General features: G+C 33.1%; 1 protein-coding gene across 1 annotated transcript; it reads right to left on the bottom strand.

Annotated features, from left to right (window-relative positions):
• Positions 1-904: 904 nt before the first annotated feature.
• Positions 905-6,339, bottom strand: LOC105335609 (uncharacterized). The gene is made up of 6 exons (XM_034470988.2): positions 6,069-6,339; positions 5,154-5,312; positions 4,897-5,068; positions 3,307-3,467; positions 2,215-2,535; positions 905-1,643 (listed from the first exon to the last, which is right to left on the bottom strand). Exons 1-6 carry the CDS (start codon positions 6,255-6,257, stop codon positions 1,560-1,562), a joined length of 1,086 nt encoding a protein of 361 aa, XP_034326879.2. The 5' UTR covers positions 6,258-6,339; the 3' UTR covers positions 905-1,559.
• Positions 6,340-12,669: the final 6,330 nt, after the last annotated feature.

Genomic DNA, 12,669 nt, shown 5'->3' with positions numbered 1-12,669 from the left:
CAGTATATCCAGGTTTCGACAATCATATTGCGACAGCTATAAGTACCTGAAGCTATTTTTAGTAACAGGTACTTTCCGTCAAAACACAGGTGTAGGCGAAATAATGGGAAAAGGCGCTATACCTCTTTAAAGACCCCTTTTTGCCCTTGAAACTTCGGTTGACGCCTTACGCCAAAATAATACAAAATTAACAATATATGCCTCGACTTGAATATGTTTTGTCCTGACTACACTATGCTATTACCATTGATTTAGAAAACCATGGTCATTTTACCCCGCCTTGTCCTTTAAACAAAGAATCGAGAGTACTTCGAAAAAATGTTGATCCTGAAATAGATCTACATATATTTTGTAAACCCCATTTTTAGATGGCCATTCGTGGGGAGCTTACAGTAGAATATATTTGTATTGTACTTTTATTCTGTAAACACGCATGTATAGATAACTATGTTATTAATAAGCCATTCAGCTTTTACCATTTACTGTTCTAAATAGCAAATTTTCGGAATGAATGGGTATCGAGACTACCAAATTCAATCGCTTTCTGTTAAGAGGGTGTCGAATCTTGATAGCCAGTGTTGTTGGGTTTTTTTTATATAAAACTTTTTTACTGCATTATATGAAAAATAAACTTTTCAGAAAACGTGATATTTATGTTCTGAACACATACATGTAAGTACTTAGTTTGACTAAATTTGAGTTAATGGGTAAGAGAATGTAGTTCAATACTATGCATGTACAGGTATACACTTTCAAATGTATTATTTTTTTTACATTTATGTAAATATATCACTTTAACATCTTGCGTGCGGGGGATATTTCAGGCCGTGTACGCTCTTGCTCTTGCCTTTGTAAAAAGAACACTTTAGAAAATTCGCTTTCATTTATGTTCAAAATAGAATAACGTCAAGGTTTTAAAGATCTGCTGTTTTTTATTGGAAGTCTCAATATAAAATGAATTTCAGCTATGCATATACAGTCATTTAATCCACATCTTTTACAATTTTTTGCTATGCGATTTTAATGATATGCTATGAGATTTCAATGCAATGAAAAATTGTATGTTATGCTATGAGAAATTGAAATAAAGGGAATAATGATACGATATGCTATGGTATGCTTTGCCATGAGGTTTGAACAAAAACGCCTCCATACACAGAAAGGTTCCAAACATTTCGAAGTAAAATATTAAGAAGACAAAGTTTACAGCTAATCTGCAATGTGAACTGGTACATTTATTCTTTTAATTAAAAACATTTAAAACCGAGTTAAAATCATGCTGTATGCTATGCTAATGCTATGGTATTCTATGACGAATATGAATCTATGAGATTGTAAGCTATGGTATGGGGTTCCAATGTTATGGTATGAGATTCCAATGCTATGCTATGAAATTCAATGCTATCCTATACAATGATGTATGTTGTAAAAAATATGCTTGAACTGACTGTAGTAGAAGAAAAAATGCATGCATGGTTCTGTATTCATTAACGATAGCCCTTTAAATGTCCGCTGCGATTTTCCAAGTCATCTTGACGTTATATTTAAACGGTTACATTTTATCTATTATTGCTACATATCGATTTGGTACCAGTTGAGGCTCGCAGCAGGTCTCTATGAAGAGAAGGCAGTTTTAGGCACACCTACAAATGCAAAATAAATCATACTTAGGAGAGTTAGCAATTGTTCACGCTGGGGGTCATTCCAATAACTAAGACTTGTTTAGCTAGAAAATAAGGTTAGAAAGCTATTTCTAATAGTTTACCAGAAAACATGAATTATTTAATATTACTCAGGCATGTAGCATCAGGGGGGTGGGGGGGGGGGTGCGCCTGCACCCCCCCCCCCCCCCCCCCACACACACACACACTTTTTCTCGCAGCAACGAATATTTTAAAATTTACATATAAAAATTTGAATTATCATAGAGTATGTAAAAAATTGATATGAAAATAAGGAAATGAGGAGTGAAATTGAAGTTATATACTACGCCAGACCCCCCCCTCCCCCCACGGATTAGGATTTTGAAGATTTTTGGAAACTTTAAATTTTCCTTTCCTTTCTGTTTTTTTTTCTTTTTTTTGCTTGTCAAGATTTTTTGGATGAGTCTGGCCCCCCCCCCCCCCCACTTTCAAAAACGATGCTACGTGCCTGTTATTAATGCAATGTATTTATGAGCTAAGATATTTTGAAATGTAAAGAAAATCTGCTCACCATGACTGTGACTATGTCTGTGTATGCTGCCACATCCTGTCCGAAACAAGTGGTACCGTACGCATCAGAGGAAGGATCGTTCGATAATGCAAAGACGGTATCCATGGAACTAAAATCGTTAACCATTTCAAGATTTGATTTTGACAGAGACAGCAACCCCTGACCATGATTAAATCCTGAAGAATAGCAAAAGGAATTTGCTCCTGCGATGGGGCCCCTTGGTCTTGTGTATACATATACTCTTTCAGACGGGTTAACTCCGGATGAAAATTGGAACAAACAGCTTGTCTTTTGTTTTGACTCTGGGTCAAAAAGACAATTCTAAAAGTATAAATTGTTAATTTGCGACTTAGTGCATAGTTTTAATTTTATGTCAAAACATAATTATTTAAAAAGTATTTAGTATGATTGACGACACGACACAGCACATGCAATACACGACGTACTTTAAGCTTAACATGACTCGTAATAGGTATAGTTGTTCGTCACGCTTCTTTTTCATCGATACTACTCTCACAAACGCTGTATGTGCCTTAATTTAAACCACTGAACAGTTCAAAGTATTCCGCTGTACAGGTCATTGTGTGGTGCATTTCACATTACGTTGTGATTGGGTCGCTTTACTATATCAATTTTTACGTGTTCCAAACCAACTATACTGGGCATTGTATAATATACAAGTGCACAAAAGCATATCAAGATACAATGAAAAGAATGCTATACTTCGGTCATGAGTTTTGGGTGCGCAATCGTGTGGCACATAATCGAAGAGTTTATAGGTGCCTATTTCTGAGTCATATTTAGATTTAACCTTTAAAATTTATTTTTTATTACTCGCTAGTCCTTATACTTTGTGTCTTAACTCGAAAATAGTATCAGCTCTAGATGAAATTTATCTAAATAATATAGCATCCCTTCTTAAACTTGGAACAATAGTCAGACTTTATTGCATCTCGTTGTTTTAAGATTGAGTATGTTGCCGATATGTACGTAAATGTCATAATATCACATATAAAGACATGAAATACCACCAATTTCAGTATAGGAGCAATCATTTAATACGTTATGAAACTGTTCTGTTGACAAAATTACCATAAATGGAAATGGCTCTCCGCCCTCATGATATAAGGTGTGTTCATTGCGTGATTTGATGTACGTTTCAGATTGAAATAAGGTGGGTGGATTGCTGTGAAGGAAAAACGCATTTCCAGCTAACATACTTGTAAGCACTTGTCTTATCCTCTCTTCACTTCCTGTTAAAATAGCAAACAAAAATTCATGGTAATATTAATGTTTCAATTACTAGTACTTCATTTTGTTTTCATTTGATATTTTTTCTAGAAACTAAAGGTACACAGGTTGGTAGATTGATTTTTTCAAGGTTGTTGAAAAATTGATATCGTTCAAACCAAGTCATTTAATGAAATAATCCTACTGTTTTAGAATTGAAATACATATACAATATAAAACAATGGATTGAGAAAATCGCCATTGACTCTATTAAAGGCGCTTCTGTTATATATTAAAGAACCTGTATAACATTTCATGTTGTTACGTGCGACACGATGTACATACAATTTGTCTCACCGTGCCTGGTTTTATCAGGCGTTAGACTATTCTTGGAACACAGTGTTCTTTTTTGAACAAAATGGGACCTTTTACATTGCTAAAGCTCCTTGTATATCATTCAATTATGTGTTCAATATTTGAAAAAAAAAAAGAATATGCATAGATAGTTGACATGAATGATCCTGTTACACATCTCTTCTAGTAACGCATTCATCGCAACCTATATGAACTTTTAAGTGCACTTTTATTATACCAATTAAGTTACTTCCGCGATAGTTTTCCAGTCGAAGATGTGATACAGAGACATATTGATATCTACATACGAACAAATTATCTATTGATATATCAAGGAAACTAATGCTAAAAATATGGTATTTCGTAGTGTTTAATTCAAATCGATTAGAGAAAAAGACCCTTAAAAGCATCAATTATATTGTACAGCTTTTCGATCAGATGTTAAGAAGAATTTTATAAATGATTTTCTGAATATTTTAACAAAATACTTATAATTAAACTAAACAATATGACTCAAGCATTCTTCAAACTGGCTTAGGCTTTTAGGTATCCAAATGCATTTATAAAAACCACGACGAAGTAAGCATCCACTGTATGCAAATATAAGCATTTTCGTTATCTGGAAATAGATTGATCAATACTTTTGAATGGTAAATAGTGGAGTTCTTCGTTAAATCGCACTAGATTAAAAAAACACGTCATTAAATATGGCTTTTACGTGAAATCTAATTTTAGAGAGAGGGAGATAAATGAAAGCTCTCATGTTGCCTTAAAATTATTTTTACATTCATTAAAAAAGATTGTGTGGGAAAAATGAATTTTGTTTTCTTTAATAAACCTTGCACTATCACTGGGATCCACTAATTAATGCCTGGTAAATTAACGATTTTTAAAAATGAAAATTATTTAAAAATACAGCCTAACAGGATAATTAGCTTTCGAAATTACCGTTTGATCTATTAACATTCGATAATTAATTTCCTCAATTTTAATTTATCTAAACTCTTCTTTTTTTTCACCGAATAATTAAAAAAAATATGTTGAGATGGCTACAGTGATTGAGTATAAGTGGATTTGGATTTTTTGATATAACACTACCTGCTGATATGCATATGTAAAACACATTATCAGTTGTATCTCCAATAGTAGTTTCTTTCCAGACCTTCCCACCAGGCTCAACAAACTTATTTTCACTAAAGGGCGGGAAAAAGAGATTGTTGTGAAGAATCCAAAATCCCCTTGACAAGGAGGAATCCATAGCAATGATACCCTAAAAAAGTAAACAAATAAGATTTTTTTCTAATATAAATTCACAATGTTTGTATGAACCTTGACAATTAGTATTTAAAACTTACGTGGTTCCATTTTAGAAAACTTGGAACACGCATTGCCTTCGCTAACTTTGCAACATTTAGAAGATCGTTTGAATATACGATGAAGTGATCCAATTCTCCAACTAAAATTTTATTGATTGCTTTTGCAAGGACACTTTCTTTTCTCTCAGGAAAATGAAGCTTGAAAAAAAAACCATATTTAGTATGATTAAAAATATATCATGAAAATTAACTTCCAAATAATTGCAGTCCGAATATCAACCATGAATAGTATATGTGAATATTTCTAGCATGTACACGCCATTTAATACGTGCGATACTTAATGTAATAATCAAAATTTAAAAGTTTCTCCGTAAAGGTGTTATTGAAATAATGATTTTGTGACATTTTTGTTTTTTAGTTCAGATTAGTTTAAATTAAACTACAGCAAATTATCACATTTAAGGAATTAAGTGTCATTAAAAGTGTCGATGATAATATTATGCATTAAAGCTGAACATGACTTGTGTAAAGGCATTCTCCGCCATATTTTTTCTCTCCGCTATTTCTTCAATCCCTATATATACGCCATAGACCTCTTGACAGTTTAAATCGCTGTAGAGGTCCTACATGTTTGGACATACATGAATATCTCACATTTGCGTGTCACTTGGTTGAGCGGAAATTAACAAATAATACGTACTTATGCCAATCCAGGGGGCAAGTAATATCAAATATACAGGTCGTGCATTACCCAGAAAATGCTCATAAAACGGAAATAAAATTCCATTAGACTCACAAAATCTAAGATAACGTATAGAACGTACGGAACACGATTCTTTATTAATGAGTGTAAGGTAAGCAATCGGGTTTACCGAAATCGAAGGCGACGGTGTCTAAGTCATGTTCAGCTTTAATGATAAATTAGCAACAAAATCATGCAGTGCAAATGTTACCTTTATCTCCTGATTGTTTCGACTATCGGCGTAGAAGTGGAGGAATGGCATGGACTTCTGCTGATACAAAATCCACCATGACACATGTCCACCATCTGGATCGGGACAATTATTACCCAGACCGACTTTCCACTTATTTACAAAATTTAACCAAAATGACACAAATTGTAAAATGAGCAAGGCGTTCATTTTAAGACTTCGAGTTTCGAAATATCGAGAAACATTATATACTTGATTTTTATGCAATGGATCAGGAAACACCACTTGGACCTATCTGATAACTTAATAAAAAGGAGGAAGATTATTTTTACCCCACGCCTATTAAAGTTCTATAACATGTCATTTTTAGAATAAATGCAATATTCAACGTTAAAAGCCACTTACATATTAACAAAACCTAACTATTTAAATATATTTACATATTATTTCACAGATCGACCTTTCTTTAACATCGGAAATTAATTAGGATTATTGACATGGACGTGAATAACGTTAATCATATTTTTTATTGGTCTGTCTGTGCATTTAACGAGGCCGGGTCGAATTTGTTCTGCTCTAGATTTTTTTTTAAATGAAATCTCATACATGATATTCTACTTAAATAATTATCATTTAAAAACAAAAAAAATAAGACATTTAGGCCAAAAAAAATTAATCATAAGTTTCTCAGGCCAAAATTTTGAAATTTTGATGAGGCAGGCAGGTTTTTTTTTTTTTGTTTTTTTTTGTTTTTGTATAGACAAAATTTACAATGACGGTAACCCATAATACATGATTTATTTGTGTACTCATCAGCAGATATTCATCAAGCTCATACATTGGCAAAGTTTAAACATTTGTTTTAATTTGTTCTTTTTAGTTTAAACTGTTCTGTTTCCTTTTATAAGGTTGAGTTTTTGCATATGAACAAACCAGACAAATGGTTTATGCCCCTGCTTCATTTTGAGGCCCATCTTCCCCCTCCACAGAAGTCTAAACTGAAATAGGAGACTTCTTATGGCATTTTACTAGTTGAATTTGCCATATAAAAATTTATCAAATAAAGCATTCATTTGGGATGTTTTCTTATCAATCTTCAGTGCCTTGAGGACAGAAATCAAGGAAAAGTAAATAAGTCATCATAAAATTCTCAAACAATACAAGTGTCCTTTATTCCTGTTTCTATGCAATATCACAGAGGCTTCAATTTCTGAAGATAGCAAAGAAATTTCAGTGGTTGTGGTAACAGGGACCAACCCAGACCAAACTTAGCTTATGGAGACTTCACTTCTGAAGTTCTCCCTCACAGAAAAATAGCGAGAAATTTGAGAAATCAGGTAGACTTCCATTCTTTGACAATGGCATAATGCTAATGATAATACATTTATACACAGATTCAACCTTAATTTGAATTTGATTGGAAGCAAGTCAATTAAAAATAAAAAAACTCCTAAAAAAATTAAAATCTTATACAATTTTTTTAATTTAATTTATTATGTGTATTCATACATTTTGTAGCTGAAATGTTTTGTAATTGTGTTGGCTAAATGACAAATAAAATCAGTCTATGTGTTTAAGTGTAATTTGGAGGTATTAGTCCAACCCTTTGACCCAATTACAACCGTCATATAGTTGGTTGTACAGAATTTTTTAGTTAAAGATAACTGTAGACAAACAGTTTCATGATTATTTTAGCACTAACTTGGCAGTGTTATTAATTAATTACAAGTTACCAACTAATTTTAATATCAGCACCTAAAGTTAGAAACATCGGTTGTAATTTTCAGTGCACAATATGTGGTTGCATATCAACCGTATTTATAATCTCTGAAGATAAGACAGTCGCTAGTTATTAATCACAACAGGGGTTAACTTAGGCTATGAAAATGTCTTTTGAATTAGATGATTATCATTTTATTGCATTTGGAGTTAACTTACACGATCGTCAACTCAGAATACAGGGCAACTTCAACCTTTCTTCCTGAGGAAATTCTGGCGAAGTTACCGACCACAAAGCTAGTAATTATATTAACACAAAGTTGTATTTAGCCCAGGTAGCCCCCTAGGTTGGTCACTGAGTAGATGTTTCAGATAAAATAACGTTTTTCACTGACAGAGACGAGCATTTGTTCTGAGCGTTTGTTTACATAGATTCCATAATAGAGAAAACCGATAATGATATATAAAAAATCCGGAAAAATAACGATAAAAAAGTTTGATGCGGCGATGATTTTACTGATGCGGCGGTGCCTGAGAAACAAATCATTAATTTTTTTTGGCCTAAGAGCCATTTTTATTGTTCTTTCGTTTTCTCACTTTTTAAGATTTGAAATCTACGAAAATTGTTAAGTCGTACGTAAAATCGATCATCAGAAAATTATCTCCTTTGTGCCGAACAGTATATCAACCAATGAAATAAATGTAAATTTTCACATCATGTATTTTCTACCAATCACAAAGGAGAGGAAGTGCACAGCCCGGAGACTGTAAATTATTTCAACTCTTTATACCGTCTTCCAAGGAAGAGGGTAAAAAGAGATCTTAGGAATGGTCGTTTATTTTAGTAAAATCAAAGTTAATTCAACTGCATTCAGCACCTTGTTACTGATATTAGTTTTACCGTTTTTGATAAGCAAACCTCCCTACTGATATTAGCCATACCGTATCAAATTTTCATATTTTCTTCAAATTGCATAAACAATACAAATAGAAAAGAACAAGTAGTTTCTATAGATATTATAGAATATTGCTTCAACAAGTTGTACTGAACAATTTCAGCCTGAATTTTATTTATAGCTATTTGTATTGCTTTTTCGTTTGCTCACTTTATAAGATTTGAAATCTAAGAAATTTGTTAAGTCGTACGTAAAAAAGATCATCAGAAAATTATCTCCCTTGTGCCGAACAATATTTCATCTAATGAAACAAATGTAAATTTTAACATCATGTATTTTTTACCAATCACAAAGGAGAGAAAGTGCGAAATCCGGAGACTGTAAATTATTTCAACTCTTTATACCGTCTTCCATGGAAGACGGTAACAAGTAATCGTTTAATGAGCTAATTTGTCACTTTCTATTTTTTGTAACGAACGGTTTGGTACACATCCCTAGAAGCACTATTTTGACGAAAGAAGCCGTGACACAGCCAATTTATTAATTGTTAAGCCTGTTAGTTGGAGCCCCTGTAGACTCGTCTTTTCCACGAATATTATTTTACGGAATTATTAGCCATTTTAGTGTAATATTTCATATTCCTGAGAAAGTACACATAATTTAGAAGTAATGTGTACACACACAAGTATATGACAATTCCGAGCTGGACAATTTAACAGCTTTCTATGCACCAGTTCGAATTTTCTCGGTCCCGAAAATATACATCCATTACATGTCAGTACAATCATCATTTTTAAACTCAGATTGCTCCTTTATACATCTAATTACATGTATCGTTAATATAATTCTTAATTTTATATTATGTTAAGTTGTGATTGTGAAGAGGATGTAAATAACAATATAGTTTTATTAAATGAACCACTTATTTTCTTTTCTTTTGGATGACAGATGTCTGAGACCACAACTGGTGAAATCCCTTCCTTTATTTCATTACACCAATATGCAAAAGCTAACAAAAAGGTAATCTCACATGGGTGTTCTGTAAGAGATTTTTCTCATGCGAACCGAAATCTCCATTGATATTTCATGCACTTACTATTAATATGTTATAGCTCGATCAATATATCCATAATACATTTTGAACATTACATCAATAGGTAACATCCGAGGGTGGAAAAAGGGCCAGAGATTTAAATATTGAAAAGCAGACATCATTTATATATCTGCATACTTATGCAAAACCAAAACAACAGGTATAGGAAGTGATTTTATATATGTATTACAGGAAATGATCACTTGAACATTCGGCTCTAACATGTAAATGACAGTAAAAATTTCAAACTTTATTATTATTATTTTTGACTTAAAAAGAACATGCAAAATTGTAGGGTCAAAGAATCAGTTAAAAGACAATTGATGAATTTTTTTTTATAAAAGGATCATGTAACACCTATCAAAGGCACTCGCACTGGCACAAAAAGATGCAGGGGAACCCCTACAGGAGGGACACCAATGCAGCCCCAAAAGCAAAGCTGTGGGGTATGTATTATAATAATTTTAATGTTAGCTACTTTTCAAACTTTTAGGAACATTAAGTTAAAAATGAAATGTTTATTTTTACTATTGATCAATTCACATAAAAAATCGATATGGACCTCATGTGAATCGCATGATTCTTGTATGGTTCGATCACATTAGTTAAATGTAAGCAAGCTTTTCATTGCATAAAATTGTAACAGTATATGATCTCATGATAAATCAAAGGGTGTTTGTTTTAAAAACATAATTTTTTTTCTCACAATAGGAGCATCATGCAGATCTTATTATAAGCGCAATGTAGAATCGGTAGTGCCCTTACCTGTACATCATGAGTATGACAATAGTTCAATTTCTCCACTGAAACAGGACGCAGGGAGTCAAACAACATTAAGTTTTCCTTCACCTTTTTTCTTGAATTTTGTTTTCAGGATTTCGTTTTCTCGAAAATCAGCTGATACTGTTATACCACAAACAACAGAGTTAAATCATTCAGTAGACTGAAATAATGTGTTTGCACATTGAAATCATAAGAATTTCTAATCAGAAGCAACAGCTGATTTGTTTTACTTTGTAGGTTGTTGAATAACAATGTACTAATTGTAACTCATGATACCATGATATGTGCATATGTGAAATATTAAACCATATGCCATTTTATGGGAAGCTTGAGTTTTCTATTTTTCTTCAAACCATTGAATAGTACCAGTGTTAATGTATTTGTTGATTAATGTACTAATGATATCACAGAATAAGGTAAGTTTTTTTCTTCAAATAATTGAAAGTTTCCACTGTGCAATATTATTGAATTTATTTTTTGAATTAACATATTTTAAGAAAGCCATTGCTTTGTTGATGACATTTGCATAACATTTAGCACTATTGTACAATGAAGTACATGTATAATGCCAAAGGAAACATTGTTTACACAGTTAAATATCCAGTTATGCAGTTGAACCAACTTTATACTTGTTCTATACATACAGCTGGGTTTTTTTTCTTTTGGATTGAAGTGTATAGGAAAAACTACAAGTATTTTATGCAAACTAAAATCTTTGTAATGCATTTATCAGCAAACATTTAACAATTTTATTGCATTATATTGAATCATAATAGAGTGGAAATTAAAATACTGCTATTTTGTAATTCCTGGACACAAATGCAACGTTGTATCTATAATTTTTTCTTAAGTAAACGACCGACTTAAAGCCATTGGGGATACTGTGTCCCACAACACTGTGCTCAAAGTTCAAAATCAGATTGGTGGAAAGTTTAATGGAGAGCTCATTGATGCAGTAAGATCAGGCATGCGGTTCCGTATTGTTGGTGACAATGTGAATTTCAAGGTTCGAGTAAGTCGGGAAAGGAAAGACAAAATGGGTTATATGGAACATTGGTTTGGGTCAGCTGCAATTATTCAGCACACAAATTTTCACAATTTAGCTATGCAAAGTCCAAAGAAACCACTTTTGCAGATGCCACCAAGCACATTTCTTCCCAGTGAAGAAGATGTGACCGCCATCAAGTTGGATTGTGTTGTTCTTGTTCTGGAGGTGCTTGTTGAACACGTAAGTGTATTCAGTTGTTTCAAGCCTTTGCTACTTGATATGAAAAGAAAGGTTCAGCCTCCATTAGATGTCTTTGAAATAAGCAAAGTCAATACCGTGATACCTTTGCCACTTCTTTGTAAAAATGAGCAGAAATATGCAGAGGTTGTTAAAGTATTGGACAGTTATGAACAGCTCATTGATGACATTTACACAGAAGCTGGCCTTCAGGTGGATGACTCTACAAAGGTTCATATAGGTGGAGATCAACTCACCAGGGAACGCTTCTCTGGCGCCAAACGATTAAGAGCTACTGCTCTTACTAGCAAAGAGAAATTCCAACACCTGACACCCATAACCTTTGAATTCTTCCATCTTCAAATGAACTTCCCCACTGCACTTTTTAAACTGTAATACAATAAAAACAGTACCGAGCCAGGAACATTGCATGCAGAAAAAATCAAGCTAAGAAGATCACAGGTTTCTGAGGATGTGAAAAACAGCTATGATGCGTGCAAGGAACTTGCAATATCAGTCACCAATGGGCATATGATAGCTGCATTTTTAAAGCATTTTGATGTGGAGGGAGTGGAATCACCTTTACCGGCGGCATTTAAAGAATTAAACAAATCCATGATATCACGTGAAGAGAACCTCTCCCTTATTCAAAAGGAGCTTGGTTTATTTGTGGAAAAAATCATTTTAAAAAATATAAAGGCACTGAATCGGGTACCTAAACCAAAATCTTACCAGTATTACAAATTTATGTGCCTTTCAACAGAAGAGAAACCAATTACATTCTTCATTCCCCTGCTATCACAAAACACAAGTTCTGATAATTTATGCAAAAATCCATGTGATGACTCATGATCGTGATAGTGTTTATGAGTATGCACACTTGATGCTAGAGATGGGTTTTGCTTT

Source organism: Magallana gigas, chromosome 6, assembly GCF_963853765.1.
Source record: "Magallana gigas chromosome 6, xbMagGiga1.1, whole genome shotgun sequence".
Classification (NCBI taxonomy): Eukaryota; Metazoa; Mollusca; class Bivalvia; order Ostreida; family Ostreidae; genus Magallana; species Magallana gigas.
Note: the sequence above shows the minus strand (reverse complement) of the source record. Positions and strands in the feature narration are given on the sequence as shown.